Genomic DNA, 23568 nt, shown 5'->3' on the forward strand with positions numbered 1-23568 from the left:
AAATCGGTATATTATCTTGGGATGTTAAACAGGTCCTTTGGAAGTATAAACATTTACATAAGTGTCCATCGAATCTCAAGAAGAAAGAGAAATGAATAAAGGTAATATAAAAAGATTAGACTTATCCCTCAAATATCAAGAAACTTATCTTCCTGAAAATATTTAATAAAGTTGCCCTCCCCACAGCATAAGATATATTTATTCCATGGATCAAATCCATCGTTGGAAATTCTAATTGGGTATTTTATCAAGATGGAGCACCTACCCACACGGCAATAAAAACCCAAGAGTGGTTCTAGGCCAACATGTACTAATGGGTAAAGAGCCCAGACCTCATCCCCTAGACTATTCCATCAAGGTGCTTCCTAATTCATCCGGGATCCGGACTTGGACTTCAACACATTATGCGTTAAAATGTGTAAATAATAATGGTACTAACGAAATAACTACTAACGGGCTGTTAGTATTTATTTCGTAAGCAATTTCGACAAATACATTTAGAAAATAGACACACTCTGAAAATTATTTATAAATTCAGAAAGTATTCCATCTTTATTTGCCACTGTAACCATTCAGCAAATGGAGGTAGAAGAGTTAATTAATATAATGTCTAATAAAAATGAAAATTCAGTCATAGCTTTCGTAACAATACAAACATTGGAAGCTTGGAAAATGATCTCTGTATTCATGAGAAATTTAGTTACAGAAAAAAATGCATCAGGTTCGACAAAGTAACAAGGGAAAAAACTTAAATAATTGTAATACTAATCAAGGAAACACTTTAAATTGAATTTTGTATTGCAAATATTTTCTAGTGCATAATATGTATTTGAAATGTAAGTCTAATATTAATTTAATTATAAATTATTTTCTATTAATGTTGTTTCCTAGTTGTTTTTTATTCTTATTTATCTCATGTCTCTAAAAGTGTTCTAAAGATGCAAAATTTCAAGAAAGAGTTAGTATGATTTATTCAGTGCATTTAGCTATGCTTGTTGAGACGACTAATGTATTTGTTTATTTTCCCAGTTCCACCACTTGTTAGTGTATCCCAGGCTTATGACCTCACGTCATTATTTTTATTGTATTTCGCAATTTCTTCTTTAAAAAAAGAAGGAGGTAAAGAGGCCCCAAACTCAGTTTGTAGTATTTAGTCAATTCTTTTTAACTATTGAATTATTATTCCATGACAGTTAGAAATTGTTCACAGCACCTTAACAAGAGCTAGTTCAATCAATATGTACCTACAATGTTGACAGAGTGGTAACCCAAAACTTGCAGTAGCATAACTTAATTACGAAAAAAAGGATTTTTATGTAATCAAGAAAAGACAACTCAAAACCAATCTGCGACAAATTTCATTACTATATTTTGTTATATTTTTTATTCAATATGTCTTCTTTAACAAGCAATAACAGGCGAACCGATTGGCAGTTCATGAGAATGAAGTATGTTTGCATGACGTACCCAACTGCCATGATGACAGCTCGAGCGAATCCAAATTTGGGTGAGAGCTGCGGCAGACATTTTTCTCCAAGACGCCCCAAACTGCAAAGTCCTGGAGGTAGAGGTCAGGACTAGAGGCAGATCCAAAGCGAACTAAATGTTTACTCCATAAGTTTCTTGGATGTATATTACTGTAATGAACTTCTTGAGGTTGTCCAAATAAAGATACCAACGGTCTCAGCAAGCTTCTTTGCACCACCAAACCCGTAATTGAGTCCTCATTATTAAAATTAACGTGCATTAAATCGTAATTCAATGCTACTGCAAGTTTTGTGTCCCCATTCAATCGAGGGGACCTCGACAGCTGACAACATAATACAATGGATATTTCACCGATATTTCGGTCAGGATTGCGCTTTGAAACCAGGTACCGAAATTTAAATTGTAGACTAAAAAATTCCAACCTTGGACCAAAATTTTAATTCAAAAGAGTATAGTAGTTTTTTACTTCCTTTTTTGGTTACAATTTTTTCATGCATGTCATATTTTCTCTTTCTATATCGAAATTAGAGATAGTGACATCGGAAATCGAATTATTTTTGCAACCTTTTAATAATAAGAAAAGGCAACGCGAAATATATATTGGAGTAGGAGAAGGGGATAACGAGAGGGATTTGCAAGCTACCGTACAACAAGGTACTCCTGAAAGAAAAAATACTCTCATTATTCATGGAAGATACAAAAATAGCCGTGATACATTGCATAATGAGTAAAACCCAATGAGAAGCGATCTAGTCCACCCCTGGCCTCATCCACAGTCCAGGGATCGAATCCAAGTGCTTTATGGGGAAGGGGGCGGATTGAAAAGATATCTTACAGGCCCCAATTTGTTTTTTTTTCAATTATAACTTGTATTATGTATTTAAATTTCACTCTATGTATGGGTATTGATGAAAAATTTGGGCATTTTTCAACTTGGTATCTTATCTATTTTTTTGATTAAAATGTTTTTTTTTTAGATTGGAATATGGAGAATGTAATGAACATGATATTTACAATTGGTCTATATTGCTATATCTTTCTAAAAAATAAATAAGTGTTATTGGCACTAAAAAAAAATAATTATATCTCCCCATGATGCTCATTATACTGAATATAATTCTCCCTGAAACCTGCATTACATATTTTTTATCTAAGAAACAACAATGTAGTCATATCAATGACATTAGGCTTTGCACTACATCGGTAGGCTCCGCCAGTCAGCGCTCTATGATAAGTTCGCTCAACAGCTTTAGCATCATATTAGTATTATTTTTTCAAACTATTAATATTTTGCCATTCTTAGGGAAGCATATATTCATTTTCGTGTGAGTATTTGAAAAACCTTATTAAAAGAGTTGCAATTATCTTAATTTTTTTCAAGGCATATCTGTTCAACAGTTTCACTATAAACCGAGCACTCCAATTTCGTGTTGAGTTTAGGGAAGTAATTTCTTTATTATTAAAATGTTGAAACAATTTCGAGATAGAAAGAGAAAAAACGGTGTGAAGGAAAAATTGAGAAAACGTATACAAACTATACCAATGATTTTTATAAATGAACCATAGATAAACATATGGATGTATGTTTATCAAAGTACATGTAAAGAGTGGTCCATTAAAATCTGAACACTTTGAATTGTAATCTTTAACAAAATTTAATTTATTAATTGACAATAGAATGTCAACAAACTTAATACTATAAATAGATGTGCATCTGAGCTATTCTAATAATTAATGTAGACGCTCTTAGCGGTAATGATGGCTTCTAGACGGACGCTGCAGACCTTCCCCTCGACATGCCCCCAAAAGGTAAAAGGTGTAGTCGAGAGGGATGGCTTCAGGGCTGTAGTTTGGCCACGGTGTGATCTCTTGCATGGGCCCTCATGAACTTGAGGAGATTGGCCTGGACTGTTTTCTTTCATTCCTCCAGGTACAGTTTAGCCTTCTTGACAGAGCCATTCTTCGACTCCAACATTTTGAACTTGCTGACGTAGTGGATGATAGTCCTGGAGACGCCCAACTGCTTAGAGAGCGCCAATGGAAATTCGTCGATCACATTCAAGTGTCATTTTCTCCACTTATACGTAAGCTAGAGGGCTCAGGTTTGGTTTGTTTTGTAATTAATTGTTTATCCTGTAAATTTCGAAAAGTGAATTAATTTAAATCACTCAACCTTCATTAATTACTAATTTATTAAGTGTTCAGATTTCCATGAACCACCCGGTTCTTGGATCGATATGCATAAAATATGTTATCTAAATTTTATGTAGAGGTGTAAAAAAATTTTCTTTAATATATATTCAAATTAAAAGAGTAGGTACTAGTTAGTTCGAGCAATAAACGAATAAAACAAACAACTTGAAAGTTGAAGCACATTTTTGTTAATATTATTAGGGCTATAACAATTATGGTGTATCTCTAGAATGTATATATTATTTAAATCATCAAAAATATTTATTATGAATCTATAAATATAATCGAGAAAAGGGCTTGAAGTTTTATATATTAATAAATACTAATAAAAATATAAAAACCAATATATGATGAATAAATGCAGTTCTATTGACTAATTGATAGAACACTGTGATGAAAGTTTATGCAATAGTTTCCAAAGGAGTGGCATTGTCTACTATATGCGTCTTTTTTGGCTGTTTATATGCTGAAGGATTCTTATAATAGAAATTACGTATCTCTTCAAATGGAACTCCCTTTGTTTCTGGAATAAATATGAGAGTAAAAAGTCCTCCAAGAGCTGTAATCCCTCCATAGATCCAAAATGCACCTGATTCGTTGACACTCTCAACAAGATCTACAAAGGTTTTTGTGATAAAGAATCCACAGAAAAAGGCCATGGAGAGGAGAACGGAATTACATGTATTACGACACTTTGGAGGCATGATTTCCGATGTAACAGCCCATGTGAGTGTTCCATAGCCAATATTTCCTATGAAAATAATACTGGTGATACAAAAGAGGGGTAGCCATCCAGAACCAAAAGCAACAGTGTCATTCATGGTGAGATGTTCGTGTGTATATATGATTTCACCAGTTGCAGATGAGTTATAAGCTACCATGAATAAATGTTTACCAATGGTTCCGTTGTAGTAGGGGCCCTTGGCATTTTCATGAAAATGCATGCATCCCCCAAGTATAAAATGAAATACTGCAGTCAGAAACATTGAAAGAACCATTACCCATTTTCTTTTCGTTTTTGATATAACAACAAGAGACACAACACAGGAAAGAAGGAGTACAAGTCCACAAATAATGACACCAGAAGTAGGCTTAATAGAACTCCCAGCTGTTTCAAGAATGGTTGATAAATAGAATATGATCATGTTTTGTGCACTGAAAATCATAAAGAACATGATGAAAAGAGATACGATGAAGGGCTTAATGGATCCTTTTAAAAGCATGATACCAGCAGAGTTCTCTTTTTGCCGAAGCATAACATGCCTTTTAATTTTTTCGATTTCCCGATCAATAGCTGCATCATCTCGTCCTCTTAGCCACTCCAAACTTTCCGAAGCTTGATACTCATATCCCTTATGAATAAGCCAATGGGGACTTTCGGGGAGGAATGTCAAGCCTAGTGCAAATGGTGCTAAAAAGATCAGATTGATCAAAGCAAGAGTATTCCAGTCCAGAAATAATCCGCCAGTGATGAAGGAGAATAAAACACCCAGCGTTCCCATAAACTGCACAAAATGCTTCAGTACTCTTCTCATATCAGCAGATGCAATTTCCACTACATATACAGTTGCAACAGAGAGTTCTAATCCAAATCCAACTCCGCAGAAAAATCTAATACGAGATAAGTAGGTGATTAGTCAAAGCATTAACAGAAAGAAAAATATCTATCATACCTTCCGGTACAAATCATTTGCATGTTTGACGCTAAATAAATAAATAGATAGCCAAATAAGTAAAACGTACTCGTGATGAACAAAAGAGTTTTCTTTCTACCAAGCTTTTCCATGACGTATATGGACATTAGTCCACCAAAAAAGCAACCCAGGGGAAGTAAACTTGCTGTAATAGAAGAATAAAAAATAACATTATAATAACACTCTTGATAAAAAAATATCATAAAGAGCAACTCACTAATCCATGATATATCTTGCTGATTCAAATTCAATGGATTTTTATATATGTTGGTTCCATTCATCAGAGAAGGGATGGCGATTCCGGTATAACCTATCGAGGAGCCATTGAGGAGACATCCCAATGTGATTATACCTGTTGCCAAAGTCTAAAAGAGAAAAATATAGAATAAATATATGTACGTAAGTTTTTATCTCGAACATATATTATAATAGGTACACAATATTTCCTAGAACGCTAACAAGAATAGTAAATATAGGCTTTTAAGGCATATCAGCCCTACTCTAGGTACATGTATAGGCATAATAGGAAATAATTAACTGAATAGTTAGGAATGAATGAAACATCACCTTGTATTTTTAATATTATTGTTGGTTGCTATCAAGACCAATGATCATTCAAATGAAAACTGAGCTGGTTAGCATCCCTATTAATCTAGCACCACTGCAAAGCCGGGTAGGAATGAAGTCCATCCGGCGATTTAACAGTGCAATTTAATACTTATTGAAGATTATTATCACATATTATGTACATAAATATTTATCCAAATATTCAATAAACAAAATATAAAATATGCAAAAAAATGTTCATAGAAAAATACTACTACTAACTAGGAAATGAGCATATATGTATCTATACCCACACAGTGCTTTCACCTTCAAAGCACTGACCTCATTTATAGACATATTTATAATACAATAGACCACACCTTCTATTTCGACAGTATAATCCTACATAGTATTGAAATAACTTATGTGCTCGAAATAAATCTGAGGACTCGATAAAAATATTCCTTCAGTCGAACTGGACTTTATAATGGATCACTAACTTTACACTTCCAACTGAAGTAAAAAAGATATAATGTATGTCATTGTGTCGGACCTTATTTAGGACCACGGTCAGTCCGGTCCCACTTGTTGGTCCATAAAGAAGGTAAATTGATTCCACATGACGTCACTGAGGGGTTTTTTCCTTTTTTTCATTTGATTAAATTAAATAACTATGTAAAAATATAAAAATTGACTTTTTTGAAAAAAATATTCAAATATTATATTTTTTCTGAGTAAATTTCAAAAATCAAGACAAAATAATTTAAATATTAATTTTTTAGTGAAAAGAAAAATATTCCTTAGTTTGGAGGGGGCTGCAGTCCCTTTATCACATCCCCTGTAGACGCCCCTGACTTGGCTTAATAAAACATCGAGTTTTTTTAGGAAAAAGTCCTAAGACTGGGCTGGACGAATAAACAAGGTCCAACACAACCCTTATTGTAAGGGATCCTTTATAATTAAGTGACATTTTTAAGAGATCAATAACAGAGACGAGACTGGACGGAGATAGAATGGTCTAATTCACAAATCTATTGATATATGTACATCACTAATTTAACTAAAATTTTAGTCTACCTATATCTAAACGCATTCTATTTCTTTATATAGAGAGATATCATTCCTTACCTGGAAAACAGACAATGATCACTCATATCTTTTTTTTTTTTTTTGAAAAATGATTTACATCATACATACATAATGTGCTTGTACGTAAGTACATATTATCATTCATAATAGTTATCCATTAGCCTTTATGTGAACTGCGATCAAAATAAACTTTAGCTCATTTATAAAATATCCAAGAATAATGTTGCTACGTGATATGAATCCTATAACATGGAATTCGTGACTATGAGAAAAACTAGGATTTTTCAAAAATATAAATGATCTAATTCACGGCCTTACCTCACTAATATAAAAATGTACAAAGTATTTTGTTGTCAGCTGTTGATGTGCTAGCTTCTTTTCGTCATATCAATGTTCTGAAAGTAGACTGAATTTGAATTGGCTCTCGCTGTTAAGCAGTGAACAGTTCCCAAGAATGAGCAAACAGTAATATGAACGTTGGAAATAATTGGTCAACTACAAGATTGTGGAGTGTACATTTCCGTTTGGAAATCATAGACCGTTCTAATTTTTACTAATTCGGCCCAACTTCGCTTTGGACCGGTCTCATAGTAACGTTTGATCTACAAAATAAAAACGGGGTTTGACCCCGTCCCACAAAAAAGAATAACGACTTCTTTTAAAAATGAAATTTCAACCACGGAGTCCAACCGTGGTTTGGCTCAAAATATCGATAAAATTCGAAGACAAAAATCGGCCTCGAACGGAGTCTCAACTATAATAACTACCAACTTGGGCCTTTTTCCGATTATATTTGGAGTAAAGGTTGCAAGGTATAATACAGGAAACGATGTAAATTATATTATAGAGATTAAAATAGGGTAATAACTCCACCCAATTAATCTCTGATATAATAATGAACACAAATTAGTGTGAGTCCTTATTTAGGACTGAAGACTGATGTCTTGTCCAGTTCAGTCTCTGTCCGCATCAGTTTAGGCCAACATATCGGTTCTTAGAACTTTTACAGTTCGGTCCATGATATTTCACCAATGTCGTTATGGCCTTTTGGGGTGGATTTTGACTTTTCTAAAAAGAAATGATGTATAAAAGGTAATATTTAGTGAACTCCTCTCTTTTCTACTTGATTCAATTATATTCAAACCCTGATTGAACATTCCTGTGTCCTCACTAATCACCTTGAGGATTGGTTGCGAAGTTATAATAGTAGGCCTTTGTTGGACTCGGAGTAGAATTGAGGATCGACATCGGATTAATTCTTGTCAATGCATTTACTTATATCCTTCTCCTCCCTTCTCACATCTGATAGTAGCTGCTCTCCCACAAATCATGCTGCAAATTGTCAGAGTTTCCATCTGGATTTTCGGTCCCTTTTAGAGCACAATTTTAATCGCTACGTATAATTCTACCGATTTCCCATTCTAGTTTGCGTTTTAGTTTTTGATTTAAAATTACAAACTGTTTTTAATTATTTATTCGTACATCTCAAGTCAAGTATAAACATAATATGTATTGTATAAAATGCATTTCCTTTTGTTCCTCTCATTAATAAGTATTTAATTATCAATAGACTCATTATGTTTGTAGGTCATAAATCATTCTGTGTTTGATATGTGTATGTATGTAATGTTGATATGTTGTACCAACAATGGAATATGGATAGACAATTTACATACACATTAATATTTATAAAATAATATAATTATGAATGAATGAGATATATGAAGGATCTACTCCAAGTATGTGTGTGCGTGCAGAGAGGTGTATAAAATATGTTCCAGGAAGCCGGAGCGGATCTTTCTATCTGGCAATCTGAACATAATTTATTATTATTTTCCAAAACTGCTATCATTAGTAAATATTCTTTAGTAGCAATCATTTTCACAACTATTCACCATTTTTTTTTTTTTTTCATAAATCCATAGCTAATGTGAAAAAATCTCATTTTTGTAAAAAAAAAAAAATCCAAAATGCACAGCAATTCACGAAAATTATCATATATTACATTTTTTGGGGAAAAAATCAAAAATCCACAGCTATTCACAAAACATTTAATTTTTTGGAAAAAAAAATGAATTATGATTTTTTTTTTTCCAGCAGCTGTGGATAATTGATTTTTTTTCTCTAAAGAATTGAATTGTTTGTGAATAGCTGTGATTTTTTTTTTTAAAAAAATTTTTTTATACAAATTTATTTTTCATTTTTTTTTTCTAAAAAAATTTAATTTTCTGTAGATAACTGTTGATTTTTGAAATATTTCAAACAGCCGTTGATTTTTGATTCCAAATTCCAAAAAATCAATATTAAGTGAATAATCCCGAGGACGCCTAAGGCGTTAGTCCTTGTTGGATTTGGAGAAGAATTTGAGGATCGACATTGGAGTCAATTCAGCCTACAACCTTTACTTAAGAACAAACTTTGAGCGCCTATAGGAGCTGCGAATGCACAGTTAGGACGTTGTTTGTTGTTTTGCGGCTATCCAGAAGTGTATGGTGTGAGTTAAAAAACTGGCATTGACCAACGAAGTGTTTTTTTTAACAATCGTAGAATAGGCGGTGTCCTTGTTGCAATCCGCACAGGAAAAAATAATGTTGAGATTTCTATCTTCTTAAAAATGGACAGTCCCTTTGTTTGGAGATTCAGGAAAGAACGGGAAGACTATGGAGGTGAGCATGAATGAACTGCAAAGCGTGCTGATCACAAGATAAGGTAAGACTGCCAGAAGGATAAGGAATTCATTGCAAATTTATAAAAAAATCAATGATGATGAACCATCCAAATCGATGAGGGCCATTGGCAGAGATCGCAAATGTTCTGAAATGCTGATCAGGAAGTCGTGGCAATTGATTTGCAATACAAACCGTACAAGATGCGAATAGCTCAACTTCGATCAGAAAATACAAACGTTGATCTGGTTGTCAAAATTATGTTTTGACTTTGTCGGACTCAGTATTTAGCATCCAAACTCACCGGACCTCAATCTCAAGGACTTATATGTGTAGGGTGCAGTTGAGCTACACACCAACAGATCATCCAGCAACACAGTATCCAAGATAATCCGGGAGGAATTCCGGAATCTGTCAAAAAAACAAGACTGTCCTCAAAACTTGTTCCTGTTTCCGAGGTCGAATGGAGGCTGCTAGTGACATCAAAATGATATTATCAATTTTTATTGAGCTTTCAATTGGCATTGCTTTTTATTAAACTCCAATGATTAGTTTAGGAGAAAATCCATTTAAAAAAAAAGGTATTGGTTGTTAAATAGGGTGGCTCCCAGTACGTACATGCATAGAGGTATATAAAATATGTTCTAGAAAGTGGGAGCGGGTTTTTCTAGTTGGTAATCTGAACATTTTTTTATGTTTCAAAGTTGCTATCATTAGTGTTTAATTCTTGAGAAGGGAACATTTAAGTATATAGTAACAACTCATGTGGGTGCTCTTGAAAGACGGAGAGTAACAATGAGGGTTTACTCGGGAGTTATAAGAGTAAGTCCTCATTAGGCTTGTAGTAGAATTGAGGATCGTCATTGGAGTATTTCCAGCCTATATCCCCTTGCTTTATAATTAGTGGGATTTGTGTTTTTTTTCCTTGCTCTAACAGCTGCTTGCAGCTGATCTAATGAAACCTCCTGACAGCTAAGCTCCTCTCCTCCAAAAAATTCTTCCAAGTGTCAGGATCACCAATTCATTGTCTGTTTCTTTTATTTTAATATACAAACAGGACATTTTTTATGCATGGCTACTGAGATTACACGTAGTTTTTTTCATACTTCTACTCTTTTAAGCAAATTAAATGGCGAAACTTTATATAATGGCTGAAGATAGCAATTAATAATTACATAACACGATGAAGGGAATGAGTTTGCTTCTTGACGACGTACGCAACACCAAAATTACATGAAATCTAAATAGGGTATTAGGTGGAAAAAATGATTATGAAAGGATTAGCATATTTTATGTAGGTACATGGATGTGATATTAGATCCAAGGAAAAACAAGAATAAATACTCATTCTTATTCAAATTTTGAAAATGTATTTAAGGAAAGCATGTAGAGATCCCATCACTCAAAATTAGTTTTAAAAAAATCCCAAATAACTCTTACTATATATAATGTACATTACAAAACTTTGAAAACTATATTAACTGCTCTAAAAAAAGAAATCTTAGATTTTTTCATAAGTAGAAATAGACTGCTCGATTCTACAGCTTTAACTCCCTGCAAAAAGAAAAAAAGAAATATGAAGAGTTATGAAAATTGTGTGTATTTTGGGCATATTAAAAAACCCCAACAAGGTAACAATTTGAAATCTTATGTAGTGAACTTATTTTCCTAATACAATAAATTATATTTAAACCCTGATTGAACATCATGTTTGCACTTAAAAGACGGAGCATACCCCTGAAGATTTGTTGCTTATATATAATTGTAAGTCCTTGTTGGACTCAGAGTAGAATTGTGGATAGACATAGGAGTAATTCGAGCAAATGTCCATGTTTATATCCTTTTCCCCTTCCTCCCCAGCCACAGCTGATTGTAGATGATCTAATGAATCGTCATGACAGCTAAACTGCTCACCTCTAAGACATTCTTCAAATTATCAGGGCTACTATGTTGGCTTTTGGTTTCTTTGTTTTTTTAACATGCTCAAAGTACACACGATTTATATCACTTCAAGGTGGTCCAGATAAATGGGGAACACTTTCAATCGCGAACATCTCGTATTCTATATGTTATGTGATAAAAATTCCCTTAATTCCTAATAGCCACGTGTTTGTTAGTTAACAAAAAAAAATGAAAAAAATCAGTCGAAAGTTAGAGATGGAGCAAACCAGAAGAACCGCTATATGCGAATTTCGTCATGCAGGATTAACTCCCCCCTGAGATTATCAAGCGTATCAAGTACTCAAAAACAAATGTATTTGACGCCGAGGGGAAGACCCAGAGGAAACATCACAAGGTGATAGCTTACAAAAAATTATCTCCCAGTTTCGTGGCGGGGCTCAAAAAGTCCATCGATACCAATCTGATCTCCCCCCCATTGCCAAGCTCGCTAAGATAAGGAACGTGAGCAAGATAACCATCAACAGAATCATTAATGTTGACCTGTGATATCTTTCTAGGGGCAGGGCTGTCAAAAATATCCTCACTATGGACAACAAGGCCACCATGGTGATCACAGGCAGCAAAATCATTAACTCGATGAAGTAAATTGGAGGATTCTTGAGATTTTTTTCATGCCCAGAAGAAGTCAATTACCTGTACAATGGCAAAGCTAGAACCGCACGAGGTCGGCCGGGCCTTCCAAAGCTTCCAGTGCCAAGTGGCACTATAAATAATTGAATGAAGTAAACTGTAGCTTTCAAGTAATAAAAAAATTATGTTTTACCCCATCAAGTTCGTTCGTTATAAGCCTTTAAAAATTTCCCAATTTATCTTAACCATCCTGTACTAATGATGTTGAGTAACAAGGATGTGTAGGTAATGTATCTAGATTCTTAAGTGCTCCTTGACTGATCTCATCACATTTTTTTTTTTTTTAAATCAAACTTTTATCATTATTGAGGAGGGAACATAGTACCTATATGAATTGATATAGGTATTGAGTAGTTACGTGTGAGTGTATTAATAAAAAACGAAGAATAACACCGAGGATTTCTTGTGGAGTTATTTTCTATATTATTAGAGCAAAATTGGTCTATTAGCCGACGTATAATTACTCCGGGCAGTCCGCTACAATTAAATATATGAATATTTAAAATAATTGTCATTATTAACTGTCTTAAAAAGTATGTAAGGTATCATGAAACACCTTGTGTTATATATATATGTATAGGGTATGTATATGTATATTTGAACTCTTCGTAAGAAGCGAATAAATATAAATATCTTGCGTATCATTGTATTTCAATATGGGCCTCATTTAAAACGTCATGTTAATAATGAAAAGGTAAATTTGCAATTTCAAAATCAAATTTCTTTTATTTTTACAAAATATATGAATAAAATAGTTATAACTATTATTCATGACTCAATTACCATTAGTTAATGTATGTTGATGTGTCAACACAAAAGTAATCTTAAACAAAAATTAAAAATATACATGAATCAATAATATTTTATTTGGCGGCCAATTAAGGCCAAAAACGTGTCAAACTTGAGAACTCTATCGGTACATTTTACATTTTAAAAAAATAGTAATGTTCTCATAAAATAAACATATTGGATGATAAATTTGTCTAGGCGGCTCTGGGAGTCCACAATTATTAATACTGTTACTATTTCTTTTTAATAAAATACAGCTAAATCCAGATAGAGTAAAATACACTTAAAGTCAACTTTATCTCCGATACCAACTTTGTACTTAATAAAATACTTGGTATACCGGACCAACTTTTCGCCACCATTAGCACACAGTACAGATTTACAATTCCTCGAGGCCTCAGTCTGATCCTCGATGGCCTTTTAGGACAATCCCGCGTGGAGGATCGCTGCTATATCAAATCTCTTCTCGTACATTGTGCTCATGGTGGCGACTAGTAAAATGCTTTTCTCGCTATCGATTGCAAATTATGTGTAATTATGAGTAAATATTAAACTTTGGCTAGTAACTTGTAGTAAAAAATCCACTTACAGAAAATTATTTCTAAAAAATGAAGAATTAAACTGAGGATTTTTTCTATTTTATAGGTCCAAATTTTAATTTGACACCAATTTTTTTACCTACGCAAACAAAGTTGAACGGGGTTATGTTTTTGCTCTGTTTATTTGTTAGTCACCAGGATTATTGCAAAAGTTACAAATGGATTTTGATTAAACTTCGTAGGAAAATTATAGATATATGGTTACTGAAGATGCCATTAAATTTTGAGAGGGGATTTTTAACAGAAATAGAGCTCATTTTAGTTTTTTTTTTTTAAATTACCTTTATTTTAATATTAATATTTTTTGAGGAATTTTCAATATTTTCACATCCTACAGATTATATAAAAGGTAAAACTTAACTAGTCAAATGAAATAGTTAGTATCTACTGTAAAACTAGCAACTAATTAATTAAATATCTGAGGTTTTTTTCTTTTTTTTTAATAACTCGGTTGCAACTGAAATTAAATATCAAAATATATATTCTTACTTAGTATTATAATAACTTGGGCCTGTAATAATCTAGTCATGACTCAGACTCGGAATAGCTGAGCTCATATACAACTATGGTTTAGGATCAATAATACATTTGCCTAATTTAAATATATGAGAACAATCATTTTTAATACATATCTACTCACTCGATATAATTATTAGATGGATAAATGATGATCTAATATTCAGTGTATCTCAAATATCCATCGTTTAACTAGATCATGGATTAAAATATCAAATTCTATTTTCGTAAGGGGGAGATAAAGATATGTTTGCGTATATCGTAGACCGCCAGATTTGATAATTTATGACATTAACAAGTAAAACAACTTGGAGTAAAATTTGAATTACTTTTATTGGATATTACTGTTTGTGTTATGACAAAAATAAGGGGTGAAAAGCTGATTTCTTGTTAAATAGAGGTCGCACCCTGTATATCATATTTATTGAGAGGTTAATTGGCAATAATGGATATGAACCACATATATACATTGTCGACCAAATCAATTGAAGATGTTGTACGAGTATATTTATCAAAATTTATTTATAAATATGTATTATATTATGAATTCTTCTCTTGAATGTTGATAAATTTATAAGTATTATGCAATTAAAACTTTTTTTTTAATATTATAACTGGCATTATAATTAAATCAAATTCTGTTCATTTCACAAGAAGGCATAAATTGAATACATTTTTTAACATTTTAATGAAAAAAACTACCCCACCAAAAAAAATCTACTCTACTATTTCCACAATGATCAATTATGATAATTAATCCCAATCGATTTATTACAATGACTAAAAATCAATATCGATCTAAACATTTAGCAATGAACCAAAATATATTGAATTCCTGGTATAACTATTAATCAATGGATTTATTTACATAACCAGGAATAAGTGAAAAAAATGCTAAGGGACATAGACCGTGAATATTCATGACTTTAATAATTATCGTAGAATAATTTACGTATTTACTAAGTACCATACTAATTATTATTAATTGAATAGTAAGTACATAATATCCAACACGAATACTTGATCGTATACAAGAATGGATCTAATAAATTATTAGAAACAAGGAAGGTACAAAACAACATTTAAATTATTTTTTCCTACCTAAGGCACACACATACGATGACTTATCATATATTCTTAAAGCTTAATAAGGGTCTCATGAGGGGAGGGGATGAAGGTTACATTCATGTGCTCGTAATATAAATAAATAAGAGAAATTCTATATGACACTTGAGTTAATAAAGAAAATGAGACAGGAGGTAATTGGATCCCTGCGAAAATATAAGAAAGAGTGAGACATAAAACAATCATTACTTTTGATCTGCTAGTGAAGACTACATACTATAATACCAACTAACCCAGGGACAGAGCATCGCATAATTTCCTCTCTTTAGGTCAGATAACTATTTCCCCATGATTCAAATGGTTATAGCCAGACGTTAAAAAAATATGAGGATCGCTCTCCTTTTGTAATTGCTACCTAATATATACCAAATTGTTATTGTGACCACGTTAACATACCAGTAATTTAATATTATTTGAATATCTGGTTATGGCTAGAGATACCGTAAGTTAGTTTAACTAATTCCACCACAGCAGAAAAGTAGACAAACAGTGCTTAACTTAAATACAATTTCGATCAAATATTATTCACGTAGAAGATGGAGAAAGACAATCACCCAAAAGTAAAGTAACTCATAACGGCGCATTGGTGTAGGCAAGAAGACTGTGTACCACTTCCCTGAGGGTAATGCTGTCTTGCAACAAGATGGTATCCCTGTATGACACATATCAAAGTGTCCCAGCTCTTTCTTGGGTAACACATGTCTTTATGGGAAAACACCAGGTGGCCACCATTTTTGTTTGATGTAAACCCACTGGACTACTGTTTAAGGCCTGCTGCACACCTCACCCCGAGGCTCTAGAGTAGTGGTTGGGAAACAGTGGTAATTTACCCCAAATCGGGTAATTTAGAAAATTTTGGGTGTAGTGGGAGTTGATTTGATATATGGTTTAAACCAAGGTTAATAGAAATACATGTATTTCTATTAACCTTGAGGGAAACGAATATGAAAGTTGAAAAAAAAATTGCATCGCGTAGCTGAGGATCTTCAAACTTGAGAAATTGTGCATGGGACTTAACACAATAAACTTAACTATGCATCACACGTCAATAATGAATAGCAATTATATATATTGTATATGTATTACGCCATGTTACTTGTGTGTTATTTCCATGCCATAAAGAAGGCATTTTACTTCCTAGAGTTAAATGAAATAAACAAAAAAAAACACCATGGCACCACAAATGTGTCCTCTGTGTTTATTATACATTAATTCTGCAAGTAGATTGGTTTGTACTGCAGAGTACTTGAAAGTTTAGTGTAAATCAATTCTAATACAAGTTCTTTTGGGGTAACACTAAAAAAGTTATCGGGCCTCTGCTCTAGAGTACATCCGTCAATTCAATGTGTGAAGAGATGGAACGTTACAATGGCAAGCAAGACCTCCAGGGCCCATTTGATGCAAATAGTGGCTATATTGAGTTCTAAGCTATAGATAGTCATCAAATTTTCTTAAATTTTTGAAACATTAGAAGATTCAACTCTTGTAAACCTAATTTTTTTCGCCTAGATCTTGATTAAGTTTTTGATGAGGAATAGGAAATGGTTGTCGACACTCGGTATATCAAAAAAGTATGCAATTGAAAATCGTAACATTAATTAGAGGAACAGAGAAAAGAGTTGGGCTATAACCCAAATTCCACTTTAGACAGATATCTTATTTTGGTAAAGCAAGAAATCTAATTATTATTGTAATATAAAAAGTAGTGCAGAGATGACTTCTTTCTTCCCTCGAACATGATATGTATATGTAGTTAAACTTATTCATGTATTAATCAGGGAAAGCCTAAAAATAAACTATGAAATTTAGACATTATAAGAAGGAAGGCCGGAGGAGGATTTATGTTGTCAAAATAACATTAAAAATACAACAAAACAATAATATTTTATTTATACTAGGATCTAAGTGCAGTATCAAATTTTGTCTGAATACATTAAATTTATAGAGAAAAACAACAGTATTTGAGTGAACATATAAAATAGTTCATTATTTCATAGGCAACTCCATGTTAAAATATACTCAAAACAAGTCCCTATAGACCTTTTAACTCTACGAAAAAATACAATTCATTTTGTTAATAAGAGGAACTGGTTTTATGCCCATTTCAAGGATACAACTACCACTTAACCCATTGCAAAAAAAAAAAAAACACAATGAAAAGATAACAATGTACGTCATTCAAAACATATTCCGTCTTTATAGTCGCAGATATTAAACATGCCATTTCCCAAATGAATATGATTGTTAGTATAATATTAATGATTACCTGTTTCTTTTTAGAATACGAGGTTGAGTGTTCAGCAGTATCGAGGACAGAGGTTTGTCGCACAGGAAGAGGCACTGTTGTGGATTTATAGGGGCTCTCCGTACGAGGAACATTCTTATACAAGTCCTTTTTTGTTCCTTTAGAGTCTGAATTCGAGGGAATATCCATGATTTGATTGATTTGAACTCTGCTGTTGTAGATATTATGTAGTTATACGATCCTAATAGTTCTATAATTAATAGGCACCTAAATCTCCATCCCAAAAATTAGAGTATTGACCACACCACCATAACGAAAGAAAGCCCTTGAGAGCCGCACTAACACACAAACTCCACAATTCTTAGGAATAGAGTCTGAATATAACTCGATGCAGGCTATTCCAAATGAGTATTGTTGAATTCTCTATGTAGTATGTACACTACATATGTAACTATGTCTCACTGCGTGTTTATATGTGAATAGAGCTAGGGGAAAAAATAAAAATGAGGGAAGCTCTGTAGCTGCTGCTAAACGAAGGTATAAAATTCCATTAAAAAATATATGTGTAGCCCCTTGTAAGTAGTGAAGGAAGAGAAGTGCGGACGCGCGTGTGTGAAGAATCCAGATCGAGTAGGTATCTTTGTGTTTATGATGACGATGAATTATGCAGTACTGTAGAATATTAATATGTACAGTATATTGACTGTATAAATCATAATCACCATCAGTATACCTCCTCAGTGATGAAGGAACTAAAGAACCTTTTAATCTGTAAAATCTATTATTCAGACCTCTCACCTAAAGCATTTTCCATAGTAATAAGATTTTTCATGTTGCGCATTACTCCTAGCGCCTATAGCTTCATTTATTGTATATTATGTATACCTATTATCGAGGAATCCCGTAACACGCCCCTTCAATTTAATTATGACAGGTAAAATAGTAAATAAGCAAATATGGGGGCATACTAATATCAAATGATATGATGCAATATTCATATTTACTTAATAAAACAGAATACAGGTATTATTTCAAGAGGTTGCGTGATTTCGGGTGACATATCCAAATAAAATATATCTTATCGGAGCCATTATTGTTTTTAAAGAAATGCATCTAATTAATTAATGTTTGCATATGGTAAAGACATGATTAAATATAATTTGATTGTCTATTCAATTACCTATGTGAGGCTAATTAAATGCATACCTACTTTAATGTGTAAATATTTGTTAGAGTTGTATCTAATTAAACTCTTTGTCATACGTAGTTGCTATGAAATGTCAATGGCATCTAGCTTCTACAGAAACAAGTTCATATGGTGTGTAAAATTTGCGATTTCTGATAAAGTTAATACTTGTATAAAGAAATTTCACTGTCATCATAAACTGCATCATAATTAGAAGAGACGCCACTATAGGGACTCAAAATGGATAATTTTACAAGAGAAAATGGACAAATTTCCAAAAAAAACTTATTGAAACTCTATCAAATGGCTTTATGAATAAAGAAAGGTTCAATACCTATGTTGAATTCTACTTTATACCAATGCTAAACACTGATATTTGAATTGAATCAAACTAAATATGTACTAAAAATCCTTCAAAATGGATGGATTTGAACAACTTTTCATTTTATTTTACTCGGTTAGACACGAAAAAAGTAGGATAATTTGAGAAAAATATCTTATCATTTCCATTTAAGAGTTAACTTTTATCTATAATATGGAAATAAGATTGTGTAACGATATAATAACATTTTTATTTCTGATATATAATAAAACTAGGAACTAAAGGGGTATATTTTAGAAAGACAATAAGGCGTCCTCCATTTAAATGTCCAATACCGAGTGGTCCATTCAAATCTGAGCACTTTGAATTTAAACTTACTCCACTATAGAATTTGATATTTTAATCCATGATCTAGTTAAACGATGGATATTTGAGACACGCTGAATATTAGATCATCATTTATCCATCTAATAATTATATCGAGTGAGTCGATAAGTATTAAAAAAGATTGTTCTCATATATTTAAATTAGACAAATGTATTATTGATCCTAAACCATAGCTGAATTCAAGTTCAGCTATTCCGAGTCTGAGTCCAGACTAGAATATTACAGGTCCAAGCTGATAAAATATTAAGAAAGAATATATTTTGAAATTTAATTTTAATTGCAACCGAGTTATTAAAAAAAAATAACCCTGATATTTAATTAATTAGTTGCTAGTTTTACAGTAGATACTAACTATTTCATTTCACTAGTTAAGTTTTACATTTAATATAATCTGTAGGATGTGAAAATACTAGAATACAGAAGAGCGTTAATTTCTCAAAAAATATCCAGGTTAAAATTAAAACTTAAATTAGCTGCGGATTAAAAAAAATAATAATACTATGTGAAATTTATATTTTGAAATTTTTTAATTATTTATCAAGTAAACTCCAAGTAAAAAAAAAATATACATATATATATGTCTTGCAGACGTCCTGAATTAATATATTGACTTTCCATAGAATATTCACTTATTGTCCTATCTTCATCACAGGTCTATCAATTAATAATAATTATTATTATTAAAAAAAAAAATCTTCTTAATAAATCCAAAAAGTGTTATTGCAGTTTTAAAAATTGACGATTAAAAAAAAGAGCATCTTTTCATGATTCTACCATTCTTGTTATATTGTGGGAAATATACACGGTAGGGCAGCAAAACGTGGACTCGAGATATGGATTTAGAAATAAATAAATAATTTTATATTTTCAATAATAGCAAAAAAAAATAATGTTTACAAAACATGTAGACAAATTTTTTGCAAAAAAAAAAATCACTCTATATGGCCACGCTCATTATCAATAGTAGCCTTTACACGTCGTCTGAAGGCTTGCAGGAGTTGATGACAAACTTCTCTGACAAGTTGTCCAATGCAGCCACAATGGAGAACTTCAGTGAGTCTACATTTGGGTGTGAGGTCTTGTTGGTCTCTTTCTCCAAAGTGCCCCATATAGAAATGTCCAGAGGGTTCAAATCTGGTGAGGAAGGGGGACATATCTCTTTGGACAAGAACCTATCCATGTTGTCTAAAAAAAATTGTCATGTGGGCAAAGTGTGGTCCAGAATAAAAAATTTAATATTTAAAGTGAATGGGTTTGGATGTTTGAAATTTTTTCCCTAAATAGCCATAGATTTTTGAACTTTTTTTTCCAAAAAGTTAAATATTTGAAATTTAATTTTTCAAGTAAGTTTTCAAAAAATTTATTTTTTCAAGTCAGTTTCCAAAAAAATTTATTTTTCAAATTTTTTCACAAATGGATGGTATGGATTTGTGAATTTTTTTTTTCAAATATATAATTCTGCAGACGCCCTTGTTCCGTATATATTTTATTCACTTTATCATGTACGTTTTGTATAGAATTGAATGGATGTGTTATCCAAATTAACTTACAATATTCTTTATATAATATCAAAGGAAAATTGGGTAAACATTATTTGATGTCTATGTATGTAGTATAAAAAATAGTATCATTGAAGATATCAGTGAATTTAAGTTAGTTTACAATACAAAGGATACATTTATTTATTAAAGAAGAATTGGCTCTGAAATAAATTGAAATTGTGTAGTAAATCATTATTGGATCGGAATTCAGTATTCATAATTAATTAACAACAATGTTGTTCTCTAAAATGTAGGTTAGGTTACTCCGTCAATCCAAAGGAAGACAATATTTTTTTCCAAGGGCTACCTCTGAAAAATGAAACTACTCTATATTTGAATCAAGTTCTTTCATTATATTATTTCTTTGCGATTACTATTTATTTATTTCTGTTTCAATTATATTTATGTTAACTTTGAAAAAATGTATCAATACTAAAAGTTTCTATTATTATACTTATAAGAAACATTAGTAACGGAGTAAAATTTATGGTTATGTAGCAAACATTTTAGACATAAAGACTATAAATTTAAAAGAACAGATTCTCTCACACTGTATCTTAAAGAAAGATGCAGTTACATTTAAATATAAGTTTTTTGTAGTTAAGATTTCTTGCCTACGTTCACTTCTTCTCCTAAGTCTGTTATTTTATCCAAAGAAAAAATAAATTTATACTTATATGATATTATTTCGAGACATCCCTCTGAAATATTATTTTCTGGAAACACTAAATATATTTATTTAAAATGTATTCATCTTTCCTTTTTCGCATCAATGATGGTCTAATTTGTCGGTCCCGTTGTGTTTGCAATTTCCAATTCACTAAAAATAGATTATTTACTAAGGGCTTCCGAGGTTTAAAAAGTCTTATGTTTGTGATAAAATTCATAACTCATCACTACCCTGAAGAACTCTATAATTAAGAATGGTAAATCTTTACATATTAAGCCCTCAAATAAACAAGTTGCTTCATTTTCTAAAAATAGATTACTTAAGATATTTATTAGTCAAATGATGGGTTCTGAAGTACTAACTGAGATTTGAAAGCTCTTTTACCAACAAGTCCTGGTTGTGTTCCAAGTCTTGTTTACAAATCTGAGTCCCCAGCTCTTTTAGTTTTAGAGGAAATTTAACTTTTGAACAACGAAGTTACAATCAGTGTTAGAACACATTTCCCCCTCATAAATTGTTCTTTTTAGTTAGAGTAAATCAACTATTTAAATAGAAATTGAGACCTAAAAACCACAAGGCCCCCTTTAAAAGAAACAAAATCTCTAATATCTGTTATCACCCTGCTCCCTATATGAAAATGATTTTTATACCACTGAAAATAATTTAGAATCTGAAAAGTGATTACTTTAATAATTTTTTTTAAATGAATCAGACTGTGTATAATATTAATAAATGACTATGATAAAACAACATTAATTTTATATTATCTCACTCTCTAAAATGATTAACTATTAAATGTTATTAGTAACTTATACTGAAGAATGAAGATATAAATGGTTAAACATTTTGAATATTCAATAATAAATTAAGCAAATTCCGGTTGTTCTTCAAGGTGCAAACCAAACTCTCCCTTAAGGGGGCTTTTTTTTTTTTTTTTGAAACAACAGGTATTCGTGAATTCATGCCGTCAAACTACCGATTAAACAAGAGTACATTCTTTTCAACTATTTCGGCATCTTTATTTTCCTCCTCGAAAATGAAAGCATTTGTATTGGAGAATATCATACAAGCTAGCTTAACCCTTTGACGAACAATCCCTTTGCACTCAATATGATGTTCAGTCTATTTCCATGCAACTTTAAATCCACCACAACAAATGTTCTTTTCCGAACCTAATTGATTTCCTGTTACAATAGGGAATGATATATATCTCGTCAAGAAGATGGTTTTGGGCCAAAAAAGTGCAAAGGAATATATCAAGTCTTATGAATGAATCTAAACCCCTGTCTTCCCATATGTCCAATCATTAATATTTGAAATACTATTTTTTTTTTGGCATTAATTACACTCCAGAATTAGCGCATTGGTTGCTCGCCCAAAAATGGAGATGCACAAGAGAAGGAAATTGTAGGAGCAGATGGCGGCATCGATGGGAACAGGACTGTTGAAAACAGGAGGAGAGAACAGTAAAGGAGGTCACAAAAGTGGATTCAGAAAATACTGCAGATGTGGATGCTGATGAATACACTGATGACTTTCACATTGTCGCGGCCAAATATGGGTTTTGAATTTGTTAAGCGATATTGGAATACCTTTATTGCATAGATTCTCATATTTTGGCTTGAAAGCCTGCAGTTTGGCCCAAACCCGACATCTTGTAGCCCGATCCACCTCTAATTAAAACATACTACGCAAGGTCATAAGTTATATATTCAAAACCACTATTTGCGGATAAAATACTCCTTGAATTTTAGAACGTTTTTATGTAATATTAGCATTTTTGATATCGGCCATTTTGGGAGCTTAAACAACCAAGTATTATAACAATAAAATTCACTTTTTCATTATTATTATGGAAAATAGTGTATTAATATAAGATGTCAAAATGGGACCAACAGACAGACAAAAGACTTAAAATTT

At 32.1% G+C, this 23568-nt stretch overlaps 1 protein-coding gene across 1 annotated transcript; it reads right to left on the minus strand.

The window, feature by feature from the left end:
- Positions 1-3853: 3853 nt before the first annotated feature.
- On the minus strand, positions 3854-18381 carry LOC121116640 (trehalose transporter 1-like protein). Its single transcript, XM_040710903.2, has 4 exons — positions 17564-18381; positions 5593-5740; positions 5355-5520; positions 3854-5292 (listed from the first exon to the last, which is right to left on the minus strand). The coding sequence occupies exons 1-4, from the start codon at positions 17729-17731 to the stop codon at positions 4083-4085; spliced, it is 1692 nt and encodes a 563-aa protein (XP_040566837.1). The 5' UTR covers positions 17732-18381; the 3' UTR covers positions 3854-4082.
- Positions 18382-23568: the final 5187 nt, after the last annotated feature.

This window comes from Lepeophtheirus salmonis, chromosome 4 (genome assembly GCF_016086655.4).
Source record: "Lepeophtheirus salmonis chromosome 4, UVic_Lsal_1.4, whole genome shotgun sequence".
Lineage (NCBI taxonomy): Eukaryota > Metazoa > Arthropoda > Copepoda > Siphonostomatoida > Caligidae > Lepeophtheirus > Lepeophtheirus salmonis.